Consider the following 27,103-nt stretch of genomic DNA (forward strand, 5'->3'; position numbering starts at 1 on the left):
AGATTTTTAATATCTTGTAGGTTAAGAGGATCGTGGCTATGCAGTACTTTCTGATTCAGGAAAAGTTGTGTAACAATTCCACAGAAAGTAGTATTATTACTCATTTTAAGTTGAACATCCATATGTTATAAAATGCCCACTAAGATATATCTCGGTACCAGTCTGTTTGAAAATGCATTTCAGAAGTTGCTGCTGATCGCATAGTAAGCCGTGAAGAGATTAATACTTTGCACCTGGAAGGAGACGCAGCTGTGAAGAGAAGGCACAGCAATAGACAGTATTTCTTGAAACTTCTCTATCAGTGTCTTAAAGTGTGAAGCTAATGCAACTTACCCCATATTACTTCATTCTACATTAAATTATTTGAACACGTGAGTTTAGCTCCAGGTTCAGTCATAATGCTCAAGAAGGAACATAGATAAGTTACTAGTTCTCTAGTTAGTCGTTTCCGGTGAGCTTCTGTCAAGTATGAAAACCACAGCAGGAAATGAGCCTGTGCCTGTGTCTCATCATAAAAGTCAAAAACTTCAGTCGAACATGGCGTTATCACTGCTAAGCAGCAAATAGCTTATTCTGTTCCTTCCGAAGCAGTTGGTGAGAAGTCAGAAGTGAGCTGGGACTGCAGACAAGAGTGGGGAAGATGGGCTGTAAGTAAACGTGGCAGAGCAGAATAAATCCATGAAAGAATCCTGCTTTCAAAAAGCCTTCCTAAGGTCTGTTATGCCTAGGTCCAACCATGGGTTGTACTTGATCTGACTATTGTTTTTGGTTTGTAGAACTGTTTGCAATTCCAGGTGAAGTATAAATATATAACATGGCTGAATGCTTGTTGTTTTGTTTTGTTTCAAAATGTCATGGTAAAAATATTTGCAGTGGTAAAGGATGTACTTCCTGTTCAGCTGTCTAACTCTGGAGGCAATGCAGCATGATTGTTCTGTTAGAAAATGTAAATATGTATTGAGCTGATAAATTAAGGATTTCCACTGAACCCAAAGAAAAGGATGGTAATGTTCACTGATATACATCAGAAGTATTAGATATATAAATTTTAAAAAACCATCTATCCTTATGAATTTCCATCTTTTGAAAAGCTTTGGTTCTGATTTCTACCCAGTGCTTGTAGCCTGTCTGTTTCTTCAAGCCAGTTATGGTTCCACAGCAAGCAAATGATAGCAGCACTTTCGTGGTGTGATAAACACTAAGGATACATATTCAGGGTGTTTCCTGGAGATTTTGAATACTTGAGAGCCAAGGAGAAAAAAAGCAATTAAAAACTCAGGTGATGCCCTGGGCGTCATGTATAAAGTATTAGCCATGAATAGTAGCAGCATAGTGACAGTCAGCTATGCCACCCTTCTGTCCCTCTCTTAGCTTATTTTTTAGTTTGTGTCATACATCTGCCTACTGTATTCTGGTGTGTGTGTGTGTGTGTGTGTGTGTGTGTGTGCTTGGCACACAGAAGATACTTATTTCTATACACAGTAAACACTTGAGTGAAGAGTTTGGGGGAAATTTAAGATTAATTTGCAACTTAAGAGAGTAAGGCTTGGTAAAAATGACTCACCTTGTCCTGGTCCTATCGCTGAGCAATAGAAACTGGTTTTTGAACATCAGTTGCCTCTGGACATGGAGTCACAATGCTGCAACCTGTATCAAAGGCTCCAGCTTTGTTGGCCTTGTCTCATACTGACCATAAGCAGATACCTCAAGTTTGGTCAGTTGTCGCTCTCCTTGTCTCTGGAATGGAGATAATAGTACCTATCTCTCCAAGTAATAGTGTATTTCCATTGTGCAGTAACCCTCCCTGCAGATGTTGGTAAGGACCATGAGATTCATTCTTGGAGCATGGCCAGCATTTGGAGGAAGTTACTAAGAGCAAGACAAATCCATCCTAAGTCTAAGGCAGGGGCTTCAAACCTTTTCTTGCACCTACCAATTATGAAAGTACAGTTTCAGCTCACAACATCAATTCAACCAGAATTTTAACTACAGCCAGTCCCCTGTCTCCAAAGCTGTGTGAATGAAAGGAAAAACATCCACCAAGAATTCACACTATTAGCATTTCTGCAGCTAAGAGTCGCTCTGCTCTCAGAGTTGGGAAAGAAAGGGTACTAAACAATTACACCTCAGCACCATCCTGAGTAGAGCTTAGAGAAGGGGAAATTTGTCTACAAAACTTTCTCTTCATTTTTGGTGGGACTGGGGTTTGAATTCGGGACTTGCAAAGCAATTGCTCTACTGCTTGAGCCACGCCTCCAGTCTGTTTTGCTACGGTTATTTTGGAGATGAGGTCTCTCCAACTATTTGCCAAGCTGGCCTCGAACTACGACCCTCCTGATCTCAGCCCCTCAAGTAGCTAGGATTACGAGTGTGAGACACCAGTATCCAGCTTCTAGAAAACTTTTTGAGGCTATATTTTCTTAGCTTTTTCTATTCCTATCAGACTTCACCCCAAGTGAGTCTACTGTTCTTTGTCTATTCTGCATTATTATACCTCAAAACTAAATGATAAGATGGATTTATTAATGGTAAAAACAAAAAAACTTAATGGATTTATCAGTGACACACAATCCAGAGAAATATTTATTTTAAAAGATCAAAATTAACTCAAAAAAGTGAATGTCTAATGGCAAAATTTTAAAAACTATGGTAGGTTATGGGGTTCGCTATCTGGGTAGCTCACATGCCCTGGGGAAGGTATCCTGGGCTCATGGCCTAATTCCCAACTCTTCTCAGATGTAGAATCACAGACATTTGGGGTTGTGTGGGATCTTAAATATTATCTGCCTAATAATTAGCAGAGCCAGTCCTAGGCAGAACTGGTAACCAGGAAGCATATGGAAATTTGGAAATATTTTCATTTTCATCTTAAAAATGAGATCCATTTAAATTGCACAAAAAGTGAATGTATTCTTGATAAAGGAATATACATACTAAAGTAAAATGTGGCAGAGTTTTAACAATTATAGGCATAAGACATATATTGTGCTTGCCTAGCACATAGTTCTTCCAACTTTTATTTGAAATTTTTTATGATAAAATGTTGGGAGGAAAAAAGACATTTGATTCCAGTGGATCACTAATAGAATGACCAGCACTGTCAACATGTCTGTGTGGAAGACCCTCTCTGAGCCTTCCTCTCACCACTCAGATCTTACTCTGTTTTCCTAATGTGTACTTCAGCTCAACTAGAAACAGTACTTAGTAACATAACCAATCCTGCAAAAAATAAGAGAATTATAAAGTCATAGAATTTTAGAATTCTAGAAAGCATCTTTCCAGAAATAAGAAAATAAGCCCACAGTATCTATGGTGTTTAAGAAACTCTTCAAACTCCACAATAAAGAAACATCTCAATTAGAAATGGGCAAATGAATTTCCCATTCCAAGGAAGATGTACAAATGGCCGAGAAATAAGTGAGAGATTGTCGACATCCTTAGCTGTTAGGCAAGTGCAACTCAAAATCACAGCGAGGAGGCACATTGCACCTACTAACATGACTATAATCAGACTCATCAACATTGATGAGTTGATGAGACTGTAGAAAAATTGAGCCCATGCTGTCGGTGGGAACATAAAATGTGCACCCACTTCAGAAAAATATCTGTGGTGCTTCTATATGACCCAGAAATTATGCTCTTAAGCATATGCTGAAAAGAAATGAAAACATGTCTACATGAACACTTGTGCATGACTGTGCATAACAGTAGATAAAAAGTGGAATCACCTGGAATGTTCATGAACAGATAAATAGCTGAGTAAAATTTATAATATCCATATAGTGGAATATATTTAGCAATTAAAAGGAACTGAAATCACCATAAGAAGAAGACCAAGGTAGAAAGAAGATAAATAGAGGAGATGAATCAATTTGGGTTATAATACATATATACATGGATATATCACAAGGAAAAACACCATATAACTATCTTAAACAAACAAAAATGTCATTTGACTTTCCTTTACAAAATCAGAGATCAGGAGGGCAGAACAGGTCCTGACTGGGGGTTAGTACCAGTGAGAAGGGGAGGATGTGGAGTAAGAATGAAGGAGGGTGAATATAGTACAAATACTGTGTACACATGTATGTAAATGGAAAAATCATATCTATTGAAACTACTCCAGGAATGGGCAGTAAAGGAATATAGGAGAATAATGGAGGGGGAGAATTCAAATATGATATATTGTAAGAACTTTGTAAATGCCACAATGTACCCCCACCCAACACAACAATAAAAAAGGGGGGAAAGGAATGAACTATTGGTACATGACACGAGATGGGCCTTAAAATATGCTAAGTGAAGGAAAATATTCACAACTGCTGGATGAGTCCACATAATTTATATGGAACATGAAGAAAGACAAATCCATAAAGAGGCAAAGTAGGGTAGAGCTGGGAGGGGTGTGGGAGGAAAAGGAGAGTAACTGCTGATAGCTACAGAGTGAAAATGTTATAAAATTGATTGTGGTGACATTTTCACAACTGTAGATATATTTAAAAAACACTAAATTGTATACTTTAAGATGATTTATATGTTGTGTGACTTATAGCTCACTAAAGATGTTATGCTAAAAGAAGAAAAAGAAGTACACATAAATAAAAAATGATAAGAGTATAGAAATAAAGGATCTTGCCCAAAGTGAAATTATCAGGCTAGAGCTTGACCACAGGAATCATGTCTTCACTTAAAGTTACTTCCACATTCCCCTTGGCTCCATTCTCTAAGGCATCTGAGGCTCAGTTGATCCTTCCTTTCCTCCTTATTTTTTCTTCTTTTCTTTTCCTTCCTTTCTTCCCTATTCTTTTTAATTTCTTCTGTTTTAGTATTAGTATATTGCCTGGTCATGTATCTGATCTAAGCTGACCGATTATTTTATGGAGTTGGATTAATTGGAATTTTTAATAAGCTGATGTACATGTGAGTCTTCAGAAAAAAAAAGTCACAGGGTTCATTGTCTCCCACTTGTGAGGACAAATCCTGTATTTCAGGAAACAGTGGCCTAAAGGGACACACAGCTGTTGCCCACATTGGTGCACTCAACGTTGTTTATTGTGAGGTTCTCTCTCATTATCCTTTTGTGTATTCTCCCTTTTTAAACTTCCCAGGTCTCCTTAAGACAGCAGCAAGTAAGTGAGCGACTGAACGAATGGGCGGTGTTCAGTGAGAAGAACAAGGAGCTGTGCGAGTGGCTGACTCAAATGGAAAGCAAAGTTTCTCAGAATGGAGATATTCTCATTGAGGACATGATAGAGAAGCTGAAGAAGGTAGAGGTCACACTGCCGCCATGCTTCCTTCCATTCTTCCCCATGCCCAGGCTTACCTTAGACCAGTGCAGAAGGTGGCCTAACTCACAATGCCTTTTCTTCTCAGGAGCACTATATTTAAAAATTTTTAACTTTCCAATGCAAAATAGACTTGCATGGAAAGGCCTACTTTACACGCAAAATATAGAGATGTTCAGTTTGTGGGGAAATAGATTTTATGCTACCTGATTTTATGCTAGGAGTCATTTATGGGCATCATTTTTCTCTAGTTTTGTTTATTTTTAAGAGCTAGAAATCACTAGACAGGAACTAAAAGGAAAAAAATCTTAGGGTAAATGAAACTGAAAATTTCCCTATAAAACATGATCTATGGACCACCAATAGGAATGAAGAACTCTTCATTCTTGGGAAGTTGGGCTCCCTGGTATTTTCAAATTAGATATATATTATTAAATCATTTGTGTATTCATTTGGCTCCAGGACATTTTTCATGTTTCTATAGGGTTGATCACATTGACTAGCACTTTCAAATGTTTTTGATGATTTCCATATTATTTCCACATTGTTTTAGAACAAATAATCACTTCAGAGTTTGTTTCTCATTATCACACATCACCCACCATTTGATATCTAATGTGTTTATCATATTTTCTTGCTCTTTGTCTTCTGGAATGAAAGCCCCACTGAGCTATAAGGCTCACTGGAAGTGGACCTTGTCTGTCTTGTTCGTTGTTGGTTCCCTGTACCCAGAGCACTGCCTGACTTTTCACAATCCCTCAGTGTAAATTCACTGAATGGAGAACTATGGTTTCATTCATTCTGAAAAGAAATATGAATGGTTATCAGGAAAACTTATCCTTATCCATGCACACACAGAAAGAAAAGAAAAACTCCAAGAATGTAACACTGGTTACTTTATAGGTTTCTTTTCTCTGAGTAAGCATTTGATTATTTGATATCAAAACATTCTAATGTCTGGGCTGAGATGATACACAGGAATTTCATATTAGCATCTGCTGACAGTGGCACTTTGCTAGTTTCTAGATATCAAAGAATGCTGTCCTAGACATGAGTTATGCCCTGGGTGTTGTTGTAATAGAATTTTCTAAAGAGGAAGTCGTGCTTAAATATGTCTATATCATTATTGTTGTTTCATTATGAAATTCAGAATGCATATTATGGAGCACAGAAATAAAACTGTTAAACAAAATATAACCCAGAACTCAGAAGAACTTTAGCTGTACACAGAGATAATTATTTGGTACAATGTTAGAAATCCTCATTGAAATACTAACTGTCCTAGTTTGTATATAAAGTAAGTCATAAGGCCCAGCTTAGTGGCTCAAGCCTGTAATCCTAGCTACTTGGGAAGTAGAGATCAGGGGAATTGTGGTTCAAGGCTAGCCCAGCAAAAACTTTGCAAGACCCCATCTCAACCATAATTGGACTGGGTGGCATGAGCCTGCTATCCCAGCTGTGAGAATCACAGTCTAGGCTGGCCCATGCATAAAGCAAGACCCTATCTCAAAAATAACCCGGGAAAAGAGGACTGGCAGTGGAGTGCCTATCTAGCAAGTGCAAGGCTATTAGTTCAGCTCCCAAAACTGCCAAAAACAACAACAACAAAAATCATGAGACTAACGAAAGGCCTTATGAGCTTGCCTCTTTATGATGTCCCTTTTGTAAAGGGAAAAAATTGCTAAGAAAGAGCTCAGTAATTTTGACAACATAGCAAAAAATAAATGGAAGCCAATAATATCTGTGTTTCTTGGCATGGACGCAAATGGTTAATCCAAGAGGATTGGTTTACTATAAGTGCTTTTTGAGGCTTGGAATAATTCCTGTGAAATAAACATTCCTCATAAAATAGCCTCAAATTTGTGATGAAATATTAAGAAACTATTAATAAATACGCCTGATGTTTTGGTCTTTGACTCCCATTCTGTTAAAATAACACAAAAAGGCGGGAAGACAGCAGTATTGGGCAGATGGCCAGCGCCCAGCACTGGGATGGAATGAAGTTTCATTCATCTCCCATTCCTTTGAGGCCCTTTTTACCTAGGCAAATGACTTGGAGTCTAACCAGGTTATGACACTACCACAAGGAGGTTAAAAATACCCATGCTTGTATAAAGCCCATCTCACTTGATTTTTGTGCTGAGGTGGTATTTGTTGCATAACAAGACTTTCAACCAGAAAAGGAAAGGCTGACACTAAAGATGTATGCTGCCACTTATTCTGGCCTAAGAGTAAGAGAGTCTGGGGATGGAGGTAGTGGTGAGGAAGCTGGTCCTTTTATTTAGCACCTGTCTCTCTTCTGTTCTCTTTCACCAAAACAGTCTCAAGTGAGGTAGCATAGAAGCTGGGTAAATCATGAAGGCTGGAATCCAACTGACGTGCTAAAATTATATTCTTAAGAGTTAATTTGATACTGACTTACATGTTGCAGCTATTGGTGTTGCATAGAGTTCTCTCTTTAAAATAAAGGAACTCAAATTATTCTGCACAGATAACACGATTGACATGTACATACATCCACACATTTGCATATATAAATACATATTTTAATTACATAGACGTGTGTGTGCACGTGTTTTACAAGGTAACATCAGGTTAGTGATTAGAGCAATAAGGTATAATTGCCCAGTGTTAAATCCTTCGAATTTGTCTATTCTATCTATGTAAATACTTGTATTGTTTTGCTTTTGTCGTTCTGGGGATCAAACTCAGATCCTGAAAAATGCTAGTCAAACACTGTAGCGCTGAGCCACAAGTTTTGTTGTTTTTTTAATGCCCATTTTAAGTCAATACAAAGCTCAATTCCTTTAAGAACACCTGTCTAAAAACTTAATTAGACTCTGCATACATACTGAAAATAGGTACTACTAATTCTTGTGCACATGGACTGATGGTCACACAGCATTCCTCCCACCTAAACTATTTCCAAGCAGTAGAGAACGGTAATCATCATGTTTCTGGAGGAACCAGGTGAATGCATTAAGAATATGATTTCTGACCTCTGTGATTGCTATTTATTATGCAGGATTATCAAGAGGAAATTGCTGTTGCCCAAGAGAACAAAATACAGCTCCAGCAAATGGGAGAACGACTTGCTAAAGCCAGCCATGAAAGCAAAGCATCTGAGATTGAGTACAAGCTTGGAAAGGTCAATGACCGGTGGCAGCATCTCCTGGACCTCATTGCAGCCAGGTAAAAGGACCAATTCAGTAGAACACATGCACGCAGAATGTTAAAACCTTTTTAGTCCCTTTCCCGAGCAGCCAATGGCAACCCAATAAAATGCTCGCTCTCTTCCTGTATTACCCCTCCATTTGGCAAAATGTTCATGCTGTTCTCATAAACGGCACTTTCATTAACTGGACGATTCTTCTTCCTATTTCATAAATCTAGTGTTGTTTGCATGTAGCTGAGAGGGAGAGTCATATCCTAGCAACATCTGTTCCCAAGAGAAAATTCTTTACTTAGAGCTTTGTGGGTGTTTAACCACCTATGAGAAGGAAGAGAAACTACTGACCAGTGTTGTGGAGGGAGTTTTTGTCTGTAGTAGCAAAAAAGAAAAAGAAAAGTTATCACATTCTTACATTTTTAGTTATCAGGGTATAAGAATAAATCTGATTATTGCCACCCTGCTTAGCTGGAAAAATAAGCTGCTTCATTATTGTAATTTTGTACTTGTTTTTAATGTTAACTACAAGCACGTGCCTCCTACCAGAGAGGATTCCATTCGGTTTCTGTTGTAGTAGGGTAGTGTGATTAAAAGGTAAAGAAGTCAAAGAGAAAAGCTTATGAGGACCTTTACCAGTGATATAAATTTTGATATGATTGAATAATACACTAAGTTATTTGATATGAAAAAAGGAATGGACTAATTAGATGTTTTACTTTAGGTGCATTTTTCTTCATGCTGGAAAGGTTCCATGAGGTCAGGTACCTTTCTCCATTTTACACACTGTATATCACAAGCACCAAGAACAGTGCCTAGGGCTGAGACTGGGGCTACTCTGTGTGCTGGTATTTGAAAGCATTCAGTATTGTACTCTTTATATAAGGAAGTCATCAAATTCAAGAAGTTAAGATTATAGTTTATTTTAGTGATACAGAACGAGATTGGAATCCATGTTTATAATTTTTGAAATGTCTGGCAATTGCACTGTACTATCTAACATTTATTGACCACTGTGGCAATGACCACATGGGAGGCTTCATGTGCGTTTTCTTAAATGATAGTGGGGACACTTAATGATAGTGGCAACACTACATTATACCCATTTTATAGATGTGTGGGCTGAGGCTTAGCTTTGCCCATGACCACACACTTGTTGAGTGGCAGCACCTGTGCTGTCTAACTCTAAAGCCCATTCTGTAGAGTAAAACCATCTCCTGCCTAGCAAGTTTGTGACTTCCTCTTCCGGGTTAGAAAGAGTGTAGTGGAACAGAAGTTAGGTTCTTGAATGACTATGACATCTAATTTGCCAGTTCTTTCTTTGTAAAGTCCTTACAACATGACAGTGACTTTTAGCCTCTGGGGATGTAATGACAGAAGGCCTTTCCTCGAGTTCATGGTGGGAATGCACTCATGCAAAGAAACCCAGTAGAAGAGCGGGCTCTGCGCTGACACACAGAGGTAGAAACATCGTGGCAGGAATTCAACCATTTAGACATATGACGTCTTAATCCCAAGGCTATGATTTTGTCACTAAATTGTAACAAAATCTTATTTCAAAAGCAGAAATCAAAGTCTTTTGTGCGGTAAATTCCCTTCTCAGAGAGACCTCCCACTTGGTAAACACCCCAGGGATTTTTGTTTTAATTTTTATTTTATTCATATGTGCATACAATGTTTGGGCCATTTCTCCCCCCTTCCCCCACCCCCTCCCTTACCACCCACCCCACCCCCCTCCCTCTGCCCCCCACCCCCTCGCTACCGGGCAGAAACTATTTTGCCCTTACCTCTAATTTTGTTGTAGAGAGAGTATAAGCAATAATAGGAAGGAACAAGGGTTTTTGCTAGTTGAGATAAGGATAGCTATACAGGGCATTGACTCACATTGATTTCCTGTGCGTGGGTGTTACCTTCTAGGTTAATTCTTTTTAATCTAACCTTTTCTCTAGTTCCTGTTCCCCTTCTCCTATTAGCCTCAGTTGCTTTAAAATATCTGCTTTAGTTTCTCTGCGTTGAGAGCAACAAATGCTATCTAGTTTTTTAGGTGTCTTATCTATTCTCACCCCTCCCTTGTGTGCTCTCGCTTTATCATGTGATCAAAGTCCAATCCCCAGGGATTTTTTTTTTGTCAAATTCTGACATATGAGTTGACTTGCAAGTCCATGTAATTCAGCTGAACTAGTTAGGTTTTCTTTCGAGGTTTCATTGTCTCAGTGGTACAGAGATGTTACAGCTGTCACAGGTGATGTTTAATATAATTTAGTTTTAAACAGCTGGCTTAGAGTCTATAAGCTGACATTACCCAGGAGGGTGAGGCTTTTTTCTCAGAGTCAGGTTCATTTATAACATTGTGGTGTGTGGCTTGTCAGGTGAGCATTTTCTAGATGTTATTTAGTTTACTTTCCTAAAAGACACATTAATAAGCGTGAATCAAATATATATAAAAGGTATGTGTGCTTCTCAGTATAGTCACTAATATGCTCATGTTTCCAGTTGTATAGTCTAGTCATCCACAGATACAATCCTGTAGGAGATTTTTGTACACACACACACACACAGTACCATTTCTAATACCTCCTTTAAAATTAGACCAAATGCCATGTTGGTCACTAATTTGCCTTGGAGTTTAATGCCACATTGGATTCACTGGCTCCTGTTCAGCTTCTCACCAGACCCTTGGCCATAGCATTTGCTGTTTCCTTGTTGACTAGTCAACAGACTGAATGACCATCTCCCACACCTGTCTTCAACTCTGAGTCGTCAGCTGCAAAGCTCAGTTCTATGATCCAGTTCCATTCAGGACAGAACTTCCTCCTCTTCCAACTTTTTCCATGCTGATTCATTAAACAGAATATAATGTGGTCTGTAGCTTTGGATATTGTTGATATTCTTAAATGCTTCATGCAGAAAGTGTGCAAGCATTTGAAATTCACAAAAGAAAAACATTATCTGAAATCCCACCCACCAAATCAATAGATTTTAGAAATTATCTTAAAATAGCACAGTATATTTCTTGCCTTTTGTCATTATTTTTAAACAGGGAAGGGCTTCAGGTATGTCAAAGGAAGACTAATACTTCTTCATTCTTTTTCGCTCTCAAATAGGCTATTGGAAATTGAAGGTCAAGTACTTTCACACAGCGTATCTCTTCCCTCCTACCTTCTCAAAGAGTCCCCCAAACCCTTACTTACCCGCTGAAAAAGAGAAGTTGCTCCAGTTTCCTTAGATTGTCTGCACTTGTGGAGGTTTTGTTTGTGGGCTTGCATGTGAGTTTTTTTTTTTTTTCTTTTTCAAATAGCCTTCCCATCTTAACAAATCTCCCTAAGGAAAAGTTGACTGTCCTAACAGAACAGCATAGTGTCTGTAGCAGGCATTATTTTTGATATCCTTTCTTTAGACCTGTAGCCTCCTCCTCCTGGCAGATTACACTGAGCTTTTTCCCCTTCTTACCCTTGTGGCCTACATTCCGGAGATCAAGCCTGGCACATGTTAATGAATGTAGGTTTTATTTAGAAACATGACCACTTGTCACTGCTCAGTGTCATGTTATCAGGCAGAGACCATTTGTCTAGAGTGAACATTTTCAAACTTCTATACACAGACAAGGGGACACTTTCATCCCCACGCAAGATTTAGCCTTTTGCTCTGCAGAGCCTAACTTTTGCAAGTGGAAGCTTCATGGTGGTGGTGGAGGACGTGTGTGCCCGGAGGATGGCAGAGGACGGCTGTGTGGATGCAGATCTCCCAGACTGTGACTGCGATGTCACCAGGCAGGCATCTCCTTGAGTTTCTTCCATTGTGCATAGTTTTCATGTTACGTGGGGTTTGTAAGATAGATGCTGGAAGCTTCGGTCTGGAATTGCTTTTGCCAACATTAAGTGAAAGTGATTGGTGTGTGGAGATTGCAGGCCATGGTCTCCAAAGTTGATTTGTTTTCTTGTTCCTCTACTGGACATGTGCAGTTGGATGAAAAGGTTAATGGACTTTGTTATGACTTGGAATTCCAGTTGTCACTGGACTGTGTGTATCATGCAAGGAGTATGGCTTCATAGGAAAGAGATTCAGAAAAAGACCCAATTAGACCTTCATCTACCATTTAAAAGATGGACTCCTGATGAAAGTGAAACTCAGCCTTAGCCAGTTCACAGCTTTGTAGCTAAAAGCTTTCCCTTTAATAAATAAAAATCATATTTAAGAGGCTAGAGGATTTTTTATGTGAGAGAAAGTAGCTTTTGTTATTTGTCAGTTTTGGCCTTTCACTAATATAAATCTTGTATAATATATGGCTAAAAAGCATAAATTTATGTTTAAGTTAATAATTATTTCATTATGCATATATTTAGTTCATGATATTTTTGTTTAGAATATCAATGCCTATTTTAATAGGCATGTTTAATTTAATTTTTAAAATGTTTTTCTTTTACCATATCCTTCTCCAAATAAATTCCTATAGATTGATAGGATTTAGTAATGGTGCTGTAGGTTTTATTACAATTTGGATTTTGTTTTGTTTTATTTTGAGTTACTAGGTTATTTAAAGGAAAGTGGCAATATATATGGTATATAAGTATATATGTATAAATACATGTATGCATGTGTATGTATATTCATTTGACAGTGTTAATATGCTGGACAATTGGATTTAATAGTACAATTCCACTCAAGCAAGGTCAAGTGCTAAAGTACATATTGATCTGTGAAAGGAGAACCATAAGCTGGGGACTTAACAGATTTATCAGACTTGCTAAACTCACCCACACATATGTCATGTGCAAGTATCTATTTTAAATTATAATCCAAATGCCACCAAAAGGAATGTTGATCAGACTCTTGACAATGATAAATAAATAAAAATATTGTGACAGCTTAGCCAAGAATGTCATTTAAAGAAATAGTGGAAAAAGTATGAGGCATCTCTTCTGTAAAAGAATGACCCCGGCCCTGCAAATACCAAATGCAGTAAGTTGTGACAGATATGTGGGGGCTTTACCACCCATTTTTCCTCCACTCACATCTGCTTCCCCCAACACACACACATAATACATTTGGCTATTGGTAGTTAAATGTACTATTTTTAAAATGATAAAGAAGAACCACTTAAACATTCACCCCCATTGACTTTACTAAGTTTACACCTTAGTTTGAAAGAGGAACTTGTCCCTAATGGACTATATGAACAAGCATTTCCATGTCACGATGCCCTTGGCTTATGGCACACTAACCACAATGACTTGGAACTCATTCAACATTATATAAGATTATGAATCCTATCATTTATTTCACTAGTATAGACAGTCTAATGGAATAGTGCTTACTCACATGCCTTTGTGCTGTGGATATTTGATCATATTTGTGATTTAAATATGAAGGTCATTACTTGACAAATAGACCATTCAAAAACGTTGGATCTGGAAGGAAGGAGAATATATTTAATATCAAATATGTTTTAAAACTAAAATGTTAACTAAGTAAAAACTTTTACTTCGAATACTAATTATTAATGGGTAGTGGTATTCAAATAATGTCCAACTTTGTGCAAAACACTGAGCTTAGTATGGCAAGGAAAATCCAAATGTGAAAATTTGGAGGTCCAGCTTTCCAAACAGATTACTGTGGAGAAGACCAACTTATGCATAGATCCAGGGAGTAAAAATAAAGGTAAGGAGGACATAAGCACTCCAGTCTCTAGTGAACCCTAATGATATATGAGGTTGCAAAGAAACCCCATTCCAAACCATAATCAGCACTCAGTCAGGAAGCTGGTCAAGTGAGAAAGGTTGCTGGGAGGACATTCCTACAGGGTAAAGTTAGTACAGACATCTTGGTATGTGCGCCATTCTTCAGTCCTGTTCCAGTATAACCATTGATGGTTGGGGCACTCTGGCTAGCAGTCATGTTAAATTCCATGTCCATGCCATGTCGTTTGCAGAATGTGCTACCTGAGGTTTTCACTCAGCATCCCTTCTAAAACTGTCATTCACTGACTGCTACCCAAGTAAATTTTGTGAATTTTATGGATGAGAGAAATATGAGTGGATTATATATAAAAGCTCTTGGAAATATTGTTCAAAGTCTCACCATGAAGTGCCTAAGAGGACCAGGTGCAATTTGTGCTTATAAAGCTAATTAGGGAATTCTTATCTTAAGTGAAATTGTGAGTCATGATAAACATGGTGACACATTTTCTTCTTCTGTCAATACAGTGTATTGTGTAAAAGAACATAATTTTAAGTACACATTTTTCCAAAACAATTTTGAGATAATGCACCTGAGAATACTTTTACAAACTATCAATGTTATTAATATGTAGGTGTTACTATCAATTATAATTAATCAAATGCAAATATAATGGTTATCACTAACCATAGTGAAAATCCCTTTTAAAACCTTCTGTGACAGTGCTGTAAGGAAAATCAAAAGGAGGAAAAGTGATTGTTTCATCACGCGATTGCATTTTCATTTGAGAGGAAACATTAATTTGTTGAAATTACAAAAGAAGTACTCATATCAATTTTAAGGAACTAAAAATAAATCAAAATGTTCAAAATACTTCGATTGTGAGACATTTTCTTCAGAGTAGTGGCTTTCAGTCTAAGAAGCTATCAGAATCATCAAGGCGGGAAGAGAGAGAGAGAGCTGGGAGCTGGCACGTGGGTTGAAAGTATCCTCAAGTGATTGTGCCCTAGCTTCAGAGTGACTTACTTAGCATCTCGATGAGTCGAGACAGGAAATATCTGATGGTTCTAAGGGTAAGTTGTCCATCTCTGAGAATATCCTATCGTAGATTCCTGTCTTAAAATATATCACATCCCCACAGTCTTAAAAATCATGTTGCTCTTGACATTTTTTTTCAAGAAGATACCTCTTCAATTGGGCCAAACTGACATCAAAATATCTTGCTTATCTGCTATTTACCTACCTATATTAAGAGCAGTGCAAATAAGGTGACCTATTTTCTGAACCAAAAGTTGGATTCATGGTCTAAAGGTAGAACTGAATTTTAAGTAAAGTCTGTACCAGTAGTCATTGGTCATATTCTTATAATCACTGTGACCCTTGTGTTTAGAGCAATCTTTGTACACTCAGTCACAGCAGGCCTTTAACATGGGTTTATAATCAATATTTGCTATTACTTGATAATAATAGAGTTGAGAAATACTGCTGGTATCCCTCCCAAAGCCCTTCTCACACCCTGCCCTATTGGGAAAACTGTTTTCAGGACTGGTTTATCCATCCTGCTCTTGTGCCATCGACTCCTGCCTGTGTATCCTGGCTTCATCCTCTATGTTCATCTATAATTTTCTCCACATTTTTTTCTTCTGTGTTTGTCTTCTTCCTCTCTGCCTAAAAATACTGTAAGGCTATTACAAATAATAAACTTCATTAAACTAAGCAAACAAAAGCTAAGTTTTTCCTTGAAAATAGATCGTTCTAGAAGTTCAGACAGTATGGACTCACTTTCACTGTCTGCTTTCTTAAAATAAAAAATATTTTCTTACCACAGCACCTTGTATACCTAAATGCCTTCTGTTCTCTGTCTCCACAGCCCTTAAGAATAACTTGCATAAGATCCCCAGAGCCCTTCTAATTGCCAGGTGCCAAGTCCTGTCTTTAGTTTTCCTCATAGGTAGCGTAGTATAGCGTGTGTAAGGATTACTTGGAGGGTTTGTCGAAATGCAGATTCCCTGGCCACATGCCTGGAGGTTCAGACTCAGTAGGAAAGGAGTAGAATGTAGGAATCTACATTGATTTGAAGCCAACCAGCAAGTCTGGTACAGGTGGCCTTCAGATCATACTGACCAGCTTTCCTTCTTCAACTACCTGCCCCCAGTCTGTCCTATACTTCCTGGTCTTCCTATTCTTTTCTTAGTCTGTGATTCCTCCTTTAATGAGCCTTCAAAAATTCATTCTTCTTAGTTCATGCCCTCTCATGGCTTTGATTTTATGCAGACCAGCCTAGACTGATGGTGTAAGCTCCTTCCTCTCTTCTGACTTTACAACTGCATTTCTGTATGTTTCTAACAGGTCCCTGAGGCACATCAAATCCAAAAGTTGATGCAGTTTGACCAAAAACTTGCTCATCCTCCTGCATACTCAGAGTGTAGCATCCAGTAAGCTGCTGAAATGGAAAACACATTCTGTTTAACTCCTTCTGCCTCATATCCTGCAATTCACCTCTCTTCCCACTCTTCCTCAAATGTAATCTTTTGATGCAAGGTGTTTGGATAATTCTTTTTGCCTCCTCGAATTGGTTTCACACAATATCCTCATTTCAAACATACTCAAAACTGGAACTACTTTTATCATTTCTCTGCCAATAAATCTTGGCAAAATTTCTACTATCTTTCAAACAACATACAAACCCATCACCACATCCTTAGAGTATCTTTATAATCTTACTCCAGCCTACGCAGCCCTCTTTTACCCCTCCATTTCTTCATCTCTCTTTCTTGGGCTATTCCTCACTTCATGTACCCAGCCTCTCCAGTAGTACTATACTTTTTGTCTTCAACATCTCTGTTTTTTTCTTCTATCTGTTTCCTAGGCCAGAGCTGTTCTGCCTAACTCGCATCTATCTCTTGAGATGTAACTCAAATGTTCTTCATTTCCCTTTCTTCAAAATCTAAGTTCCCCAAGGGCAAGTGTGAAGTTTAGTCATTGTATTCCATCACCTAGCACTTAGTCTACCTAGCACTGTAAGTGTTCATAGAAGATGTACAGAAAGCTGTGGTGAATGAAGTGCTACTGGATCATGTGGGACTGAATTGATGAGCTCTTTTTTATTAACTAGAGACTTCGTTACTTTCTTTCATTGAGTTCTTACCACATTGTGTCATGTTTCCTTGTTTACATGTCCAGATTGTACATTTAAGAAGAAAAAAATCAAGCCTTATTTACCTTTATCTTCTTAGCATCTCGCACATAAAACATCCACACATGATGGTTAGATAAATGACATCATAAAGAAAGCACTTTTTCTGCTTTTTGGAAAAAACCTTTCTTAAAGATCTATGTAGTACACTAAGCTATGTATTGAAAGCAGAAGAAAGGGTAGTTACAGATCTTGTATCTGTCCTCTGTCACTTACAATTCAACAGGACCTCAGTTACTTTCAGTGTGATCTGTCATTGGTAATGCTAACTTCTCTTCATTGTGTCCTTTAACCAAGTTTCTGTGCAAAATGTGCTGAAATACAATCCATTGGGACTGAAATTATGTTTGGTTAATATCAGAACTGTAGCTGTGTAATCTGTTGGGTGCCAGTCTGTTGGAAGTGTTTTAAAAGGAAATGTGTCTCCCACGTATGCCTCAGAGAAGTATAAAGTATGTTTTTGTGGAAATGATTTCTGTGACAACCATGGGGTGTCTGTCACGTTTCCATTATTACAGTTATAGTGAGTGTAACAGTTGTTCCTGTCTATTGAGTGTTTCCCATACATTGGACAGCCCACATTTCCCGCGTATTCAAATCCCTCGAGCGCTCATATCGTCTCTAAAATCCCCGTTTAACAGATGAGGAAAAGAGGCGTAGGAAGGTCCTATACCTGCATAAAATCACACAGCCACTTAGTATCTAAGCCAGGGCGGACCCGGACAGTTTGGCTTCAGACCTAGCATTCGTTTCTGCCTGGGGCAGCATGAGTGGTGCCTCTCACTCATCTCACCAATGCTGAATGCTTTGCCTTCTCTGCCCACAGGGTGAAGAAGCTGAAGGAGACTCTGGTGGCCGTCCAGCAGCTTGATAAGAACATGAGCAGCCTGAGGGCTTGGCTTGCTCACATTGAGTCAGAGCTGGCCAAGCCCATAGTTTATGATTCCTGTAACTCAGAAGAAATACAGAGGAAGCTTAATGAGCAGCAGGTAAAACTGAAAACTACTTATGAATCTACTCATGAAAGTAGATTCATAAACCATAGAATGCCTGTTTTCCTGGCCAGGATAATGGGTGGGCATGGGACAGTGACTTGGGATGGAAGGTTAGGAAGAAGCAAGTCAGGACTGGAGAGGAAGGGTTAGATTTGTGGAGGGAAGTGTATGAGGCACATAGGTTCCATGTCACTGCAGAGTTGACTCTTTAAAACAAATGCTTGTATTACAGTGTTGGTGCTATTGTTCCTCCAAGAAGCATTCTAAGATGGAAGGTGAGGTTGAGTATCAGTGATATCTCCCAAGCATCATAAGATTAGTATTTGTTTGTGGGTCACTAACCCACTACCAAAGACTTACAAAGGAGTCCCTTATTCCTGCACATAATGTTTGCAGAAAGGTTACAATTAATTCTCAGAAATTTTAGAGTTTTATTCTACCAGGAGGATCACATGGCATTCAGACCACACACTTCAATTTCACCTTCATGTACACAGAAAACACAACACATCTCACTGGCATAAAATGTACAGCCCAATGAAGCAAAAGAGGATGACCCTAAAAATGCACTCAGAAGAAATTTTAATCTCCTACTCCCCTTGTTTATCTTTACTAGGAGTATCATACTCTAGTTACTAGTAGTGAGCATATAAATTCCTCAGAAGTCTTGTAACTCCATGTCTTCAGATTGCATTTGAAAATTCTATCCAGACTCTTGTTTCTTCCATTGTAGTTAGACCACTGTAGAAAGTTGCTTAACTTAAAAACACTACAAAATGGAAACATCACCTGCTTTTTTAAATCCTTCAAAAATAATTAATGCATTTGCTTTATTTTTTACAGAAGATTTAAGCCAATGGGAATAGGTATTAAGGTGCATTGCTTTTAAAACATTTGTGTTAACAGGGCATTTTAAAATTTTTATACGGTTAAAATTCTCTGAAAAATGCTGATGATTGCCTTGTGAGGGTCATGGTTGGCTTTCAGTTCCCCAAACTCTTCAGGAAAACATGGTAATGATGTGTATCAGTGAAAGAGTTGAAGTGCTAATGGCTAGTGTTGTGATTTGGCAAATGTACAAAAAAATCTAAACATCATCTATTTAAATAGGGCAAATTGTTCATATGATCTGTATCTCAATCTACTACTAAGTCCCCAGTAAAATGATAGTAAAGGAGAAAGAAAATTCAAAACCTACAGTGGCAAAATGAATAAGAAATAAAATGATAGAGATGACAGGCATCTTGTAGAATTTTGGAAGACAGAAAGTGAACAGATGAACATTGGCAGCATTAGCAGAGTGGGGGTAGAGAAAGTTGACTCATGCCACAAAGCTCCAAAGATGGCTCAGAAAATGGAGAACACATACAGCTGAATTGGGTTGTTTGTAGAGCTGTAAAGTAGAATACTGTAAGTTTGAATGAGGAGTGGCTAGACTGGCAGATCCTCTCCAAGCCCAGGTAGCCAGGGCACTCTGCTTTCTTACCCAGAGGATTATCTAGAGAAGGAAAACCAGAGGGACTCTGCGCTTGGAGATGAGGACACCATCAGTATATTAAAAGTTGGAAGGTGGAGTAAATGTCTTGGTGCCAAATGGTCTAAGTACCAGCTCATTTCCACAGCATGGCTGCCATACAAATAGCCAAGCTCATACCCCAGCTAGGAGGTTAGAGCAGTCTCTAGGGAAACTGACCAGACAAAGGTAGTGATACTGAAGGGAACCCAGCCAGGCCAGATGCCCCCTACAGCGAGGCCTCCTGGTTGGCATGCCATAGAATGCAAACAGTATCCAGTGACTGGCTTATTCTTAGCTGTGTGTGGGTAGGCAAGAGGCCTACCACTGAAGAAGGCTTCTCCCATGAAAGAAAACACCAAAAGAAATAGAAAAAAAATAGTAAGAGGAAAAAAAATAAAGGAAAAATCAAAGGAAACACATTATAGAGAAAGGAAAGTTTAAAAAACAAAAACTCAGAAATGAGAGATTTTGCAAAGCAGGAAAGGATGCTATTTTTAAGGAACTTTCAAAATTGATAATATCTCCCACAGAGTATAAAATATGAAGATAAATATGTAAACAATAAGATAGGCGATAAGTATATAAAAAATTAAAAGACTAATGCAGAGTTCTAAAATCCAATTCATTTTTTAATAAAAGTTCCCCCAAAGAATTTTTAATGGAGAGGAAGAAATTATTAAAGTTGTACTATAAAATAAAATCTCAAATGAAAAGCACATATTTTCAGATCAGAAGGTCTTTGTAAGTGCCCAGGAAATTTTAAAACAAAGTAAAACCATTCCAGGAAACCACACTATAAAACTGCAAACACAAGGGATAAAGAGAAAATCTTTAAGATTTCCAGGGGGAAAAAAAAATCTGACTTCTCCCCAACAATTCTGGAAGCTGGGAGACAATGACATACTGCCTTCAAAAGGCTGAGAAAATTTTTTATAATTTATGTATATTCTCCTTTTTAAAATATAAATTTTTTTACCTACTACGCATCCATTTTCAGGAAGCTAACGGTATGCTGCATACACTAACAGCTAAAGTGATAGGAAGAGTAATATCCAACTTAGGAGAAAGAAAATTGGAATCGTATTCAGCTATTAAAAAACAATGAAATCCTATCATTTGCAGGAAAATGAGTGAGCCTGGAGGACATTATGTTAAGTGAAATAATCCAGAAACAGAAAAACAAAAATTGGGGAAGTAGGGGACAGGGGAGGCTAGATAAAAGGGGCATGGGATTTGATCAAAGCAAACAGTGGGCATGTATTGAAATATCACACCAAACCCATTAATCTGTATAAATAATATGAGTTAATCAAAAATAAAAATTTTTAAAAGCTGAATTCTCATGATTAAGGTGAAGAGACATCTCTAATGACAGGTGACCTTCAGCCAAATGAGCACTGTCCAGATTAGACTAGGAGCTCAAGAAAGGAGGTCTCCAAGAGTGAAAACAGTGGAAGTAGATCACCTGATGGGCTTAACCAGACTGAAAGGAAAGTTGTTAGTTCCATAAGAGAGAGACTAGAGACAAACAGTATAAATTGCTTAGATTAAAAAAAAAGTTATGTAAGAAAAGAAATAAAACCATAGCATGTTTTGTTACTCAGATATGAAAAACATCAAATAACTATAATCATGCAATTATTGCTCAAGCTATAAATTATATAACAATTGGAGCTCAGTGAGCCATGTGGAAGCTTATTCTTCTGTACTATAGAAGAGTCAATAATGTTTACAATTGAAAACTCAGGGGCCAGGCATGGTGATACATCCCAGCTATGCAGGAGGAGGAGGTAGGAAGATTGTGTTCTGAGGCAGGTCTGGCAAAAGCAAGACCCTATCTGATACATAACGAATGCAAAAAACGGCTAGAGACATGGCTCAAGTTGTACAGCACTTCCCTAGCAAGTGTGAGGCCCTGAGTTCCAACCCCAGTACAGCCAACAGATAAATAAAAAAAACAAAATTGAAAAATCAGGAAATAGCTGTATGAACATGCTACTTAGAAATGTTGAAGTAAATACCAGAGGAAAACTACAAGGCATAGAGAAGGTTGCTTCTGGTAAAGAAAAGTGAGAATAGGAAGGGTGCTGCTTCATTAGAAGCCTTCTAGTAGTTTCTTTTTCATGTTTATATATAAATATATTTATATTTATATATATATTTATATTTATATATCCAAATATATGTATATATATGCGTATAGCTTTTTACTTGTTTTAAGTTATAGTTTAAAAGTTGTATAGCAAGGGTTAAAAGACTTTCTAGGCTCAAATCCTAGTTTCACCTTTTCTGGGTTACTTGGGGCAAAGTAACCAAGCATTTTAACCCTCAGATTTCTTATTTATGGAATGCTTATTAACAAAACACATTCCACAGGTGTGATTGTAAATGAGGAAATGTTAATGAGAAAAGCACAGTGCCTAGCACAAAGTGAGTGTTCACTACCTTTTATTTTAATCACGTCTCCGTTGTGGACAGTGTTTGAAAATGATTCTGCAAAAACTGTACCACTTAGGATCCATATTGTAAAAGATAGATAAAAAGTTATCTGTCTCTAAAAGGTAAATATTCTGATGAATATTTCAATGGACAGACTGAATTGATATGTGATGCATTTTCTCCTATTTCCCTATGTAGAGTTTTTGTGTTTCTCTTGTCAGCGTTCTTCATTCTTACAGACTTAATGTGGCAAAATGATGGTTTATATAGACTTAACATGACTTTGAGAAACATTTTGCCAAATTTCTCTGTGTTATGGATGAAGAAAAGTAAGCTCAAGGATATTATGTGATGATTAGAGACCATATTGTATCAATTGAGATTAAAACTGAAACTGAAATTTTTGTCTTAGGGTGTTTAGATTATAAATACAAAACCATTCAAACTTTAGAGTTGCTATTTTATATGCTGATTTTAACAAAACTTTTTGAGTACTTCGGGAAAATCACAATAAAAGATCATGCCCAAATGTGTGGGTTATGTCCAGGCACCTGACACCTTTTCCAAATGGACATCTCATACCAAGATTTTGAATTTACTCACTGATCTCATCCGTACAAGTCTCTCTCTTTAAGCAAATATTCAGTTAAATTTTTATTATATTTTTATGTTAGCAATCTCTTAACATACTTTTCCATATAAGTGAAGAGGTCATGTTAGAGATTTGAAAAGACTACTTACTAAAATAGAAATATTTTAATATGGTTTGTCTTCTAATGTCTAATTTATAAAAACTTCAAAAATTGATCAAAGGTATTATTATATTATTATATTCAACAATAGGTGAGTCTTTTCATGGACAGTGGAAAATGGTGCTAAGGAGATAAATAAGAGAAAGAATATCACAAGAATAAATTTTAGGTATCTGAGTAAACTGAGCAGTTATTAAAACAAAATAAAAGCTAGGCAAATTCAAGAACTGCACAGGTGAGAAAGGAAAGCATGTTAAGGACATTGATGAATAGGACAGGTAAAAAAAATGGCACCCATAGAGCTCACTTTCAGTATTAGAATACTTCATTTGGGTAAACTGCATTAAAAATTTGTGTTAATCAGCTTTTCAAAATACCTTAGGTAATCAACTAATAATGAGGCAAGGTTTATTCTGGCTTATGGTTTCAGTGCATGGTTGCTGAGCCCCATTCCCCTGGACCTGTAGTGGCACTGCATATCACAGTATTCACCCCATGGTGGCCAGGGTGCAAGAGAGAGGAAGGGGCTGAGGTACCAACACCCCCTCAAGGGATTCTCCCAATGACCTAACTTCCTTACACTATGCTCCACCTGCTAACAGTCCCACCATCTCCCAGTAGCACCTCAGGCTGGCGACCAAGGCTTTAACACATAGACTTTTTGGGAACACTTCAGATCCAAACTGCAGAAAAACTTTATGGAGAAAATAATGAACATTGCATATTTACATTCTTTGTAGCATAATGAAGATTTCACATGCAGAGGTTGGGGAAAATTCAATTTCTTATTTTTCATCATAAACTCTATTTCTGCCATATATTCTATGTCATATCCTGAGGAAGCTGCTGACATCCCTTATCCCATGATAATGTTTAATGATGGTGGAATTAACTATTAATGGTTTGCAGATCTTTGAAGCTGAAATTCCAGTCCTAGAGCACCAGCAATTAGCAGGTGCTGATTGATTGAGCAGTTGCTGGTTAGAATGGAAGTCATGTGTCTGTAGCGTCTAGGGCAAGATTCATTTCTCAGTAAAGCTGATTTTTCTCTTAGTTCAGTCTGTTTCATTTGTTCAGTGTCTATTGAGGCATTGCTAACATGGCCAAAATATTTCCTGATCCATTTTCTCAGTACCCTTGAGCTTGCCAGATTTCATAAGCAAGATGCAAGAAACTTCATGCATTCAAGGAACTGAAATCCTTGTCAAGGCTCAGCCTCACCATTCGTCGGTCAGTGAGTGCTGCTGGGATGTCTCTGTCTGTAGAGAGGGAATGCTTAAATAAAGCATGCTGCTTTCCCCTGCAGGAGCTTCAGAGAGACATAGAGAAGCACAGCACAGGGGTCGCCTCTGTCCTCAACCTGTGCGAAGTCCTGCTGCATGACTGTGACGCTTGTGCCACCGATGCTGAGTGTGACTCCATCCAGCAAGCTACACGAAACCTGGACCGGCGGTGGAGAAATATCTGTGCCATGTCCATGGAAAGGAGGCTCAAGTGAGCGGGGATGCTCAGTTAGGGAGAGGACAGTCCAGAAAGGAAAACAAAATCACCTGGTTCACTCTTTCCCCTTGGTTACAAAGTCTGAAAATAACCTTGGCTTCCCAATACATCTAGTTGGGAAAATAAGTAGATACCCAGGAATTATATAACTCTAATAAGCCAAGTTCCCTCTGATCTGACAGTTTCAATATATATACAGAAAAATAAAAATATGCCTTGCCAGATGAGTAGAACTTTATAGAATTCATTGTTGTGAAAAAATAATATATTTCATTAAAAATCAAATGCATATGTTATTTATGTTTAAGCACCTTGAAATTTAAGGTAGCAAAAAAATCGTGACGTGTCATTACAAAACCATCATACGGCTTGAAACAAAACCACTGTGCTCTCTGGCCACTCTCGAAAGCTCGCTATGGGGCTCCCTGTCACTGGTTGGCATTTGTTAGGGTGAGTGTGGTGTTGGAATTAAAGGAATTGTCCAACCTCAGTTTTCTTTCCGTAGAACATTGGCCTGAGTGCACACTGCAAACACATCGCATTTCTTTGCTTCTTTGCAAGCACCCAGGGCAGCTCACGGTGTGCACGTACTTCCAATACTCAATTTGACTAATTCCAAAGCCAAAGATGCAGGACATGTCCTTAAAAAACAAACAGCTGTTTTATTTTAGCTCAAACAGTTGTCTCTCTTTCTTTCTGCTCAAGGCACAGTTATTGTTTGGCACGGCAGCTGCTTATTTGGGCACTCTTAATCCTGTTGCAGCCATCGACAGGGTGCTAGAGCATGACCAGTCTTGAATAACAGCAGTCTGTGCTTTCATTTTCTGTCTCAGAATCGAAGAGACATGGAGACTGTGGCAGAAGTTTCTGGATGACTATTCTCGTTTTGAAGATTGGCTAAAGATTTCAGAAAAGACAGCTGCTTTCCCCAGCTCTTCTGGGGTGCTCTACACAGTTGCCAAGGAAGAACTAAAGAAATTTGAGGTGGTTTATAATTCCAAATATTTAATATTTGTTTTGCTTTTAACGTAGCCAGTTGGTAGTTGGTGTTCCAAGAAATAAACTGACTCTCCACCTACACATTCTTTGTTCAAATAGCTGACTGACTGGTGCATTGTCTCTTTAGTAGGCAAAGAAGGGCATGAAGGAAGTCTCAATTTTAATAAGATTATCAAGAATTACAGATGAAGTAGTAGTAAAGAGAAATTCTAGCCAGGCATGGTGGCAGACACTTGTAATCACAACATGCAGAAGGCAGAAGAGGAGGACTGTGGTTTCTAGGCCAGCCTGAGCTACATAGCAAAACCATGTCTCAGAAAAAAGATATATATGTATGTGTTTTTGTATATATATGTATATAAAAGATATATCTTTTTTGAGATATATATGATATATATGTATATATACATAAGAAATATATAAGGTATATGTAAGATATATATGTAAATATATATATATATATACACACACACACACATACACACACATATGGAAAGAGAGAGAGAGAAATTAATTTCTTCTATTAGAAAACAACATTCATGATTACCCAAAAGAATGTCCTGGCATTTTTCTTATTTCAGAATTTTTTACAATCAACCATCTTTTCTAAAACTAAGATATGATCATTTTTCCAAACTATAAAAATCTACTTTTAAGTATATTTTCTTGATTTTTTTTACCACACTGTAGAGTGTGTATATATAATTTTAATCATTAATAAAATAATGTTGGATAAAACATTTTCAATATAGTCCTTTTCTCATTGCACAACAAAAAGCAGTGCTGTTCTTGAGTCACCAAGGCTTTTGAATTTCACAAAGATAAAAATAGCAGTACCATAATTACATTCATGAAGAAAAAGAATCGTTCAATAATTGATTCCAGTTCCTTGCCTTTTGCACAATCTTCAGTCCACTCTATCCCTGTGATACCGTGAATCCCAAACTTCTCAGCTGCCTCTGATTTCAAATAGACCATTTTTAAATTTGAAGTCTCTCTTCCCTTCAGTTCCCATGACTCACTACATGTGAACTCATATATACTGCTATCAAATGGTTCTGATCCATTATGACCATTCCCTAATTCTGCTCTATTGCTAGCTTGATGACTAGAATTAAGACTAAAAGTCTGGATTCAGGTTTTACCTTGTGATGTCAGGTCACCCAGCATTTTCTGAGGCCTTTTGTGGGAAATACACAATTTGGTTTTTGTTTGGGAGATTTAAAATCTAGTAGTCACGGATGCACAGCTATATGAATCTATAAAGATGTTCAAATACTGTGTAAAATAAATAAGAGTTATTCTGAATAGATTGTTATAAAACTATAACAATTTTAGTGGATTTCCACTAAAATCCAGAGGAAACTTCTATATGAAAAGTTCTATATGAAAACTTGTAGGAAAAAACACAGTAAACAGCAGTAGATTTCAGGTCAACTCAGGTCAACTCAGCACAGACTAATGCTAACGGAAGTGACACTGTTCTGTGTCTTAGTACACTCAGCTTCTTAAAGGTCAAACCTTTTGTAATTGGCTTATCCTCCAAAGTAGATTATACAAAATCCTTCTTGATGCTATT

At 37.7% G+C, this 27,103-nt stretch overlaps 1 protein-coding gene across 23 annotated transcripts in view; it reads left to right on the forward strand.

The window, feature by feature from the left end:
- Positions 1 to 27,103, forward strand: part of Syne1 (spectrin repeat containing nuclear envelope protein 1) — a 437,993-nt gene that overhangs the window by 384,516 nt on the left and 26,374 nt on the right. For 20 of the 23 annotated variants that reach the window (XM_074072146.1, XM_074072138.1, XM_074072173.1 and 17 more), the window contains 5 exons: positions 5,109 to 5,267; positions 8,311 to 8,477; positions 18,150 to 18,312; positions 24,332 to 24,519; positions 25,359 to 25,509. In XM_074072146.1, the coding sequence (XP_073928247.1) occupies positions 5,109 to 5,267; positions 8,311 to 8,477; positions 18,150 to 18,312; positions 24,332 to 24,519; positions 25,359 to 25,509 (828 nt within the window). Of the gene's footprint in view, positions 1 to 75; positions 648 to 5,108; positions 5,268 to 8,310; positions 8,478 to 12,006; positions 12,226 to 18,147; positions 18,313 to 24,331; positions 24,520 to 25,358; positions 25,510 to 27,103 lie in introns of those variants that run through there. The other 3 variants (XM_074072249.1, XM_074072252.1, XM_074072261.1) reach the window with 3 other exon arrangements.

Source organism: Castor canadensis, chromosome 1 (assembly GCF_047511655.1).
Source record: "Castor canadensis chromosome 1, mCasCan1.hap1v2, whole genome shotgun sequence".
Taxonomy (NCBI): domain Eukaryota; kingdom Metazoa; phylum Chordata; class Mammalia; order Rodentia; family Castoridae; genus Castor; species Castor canadensis.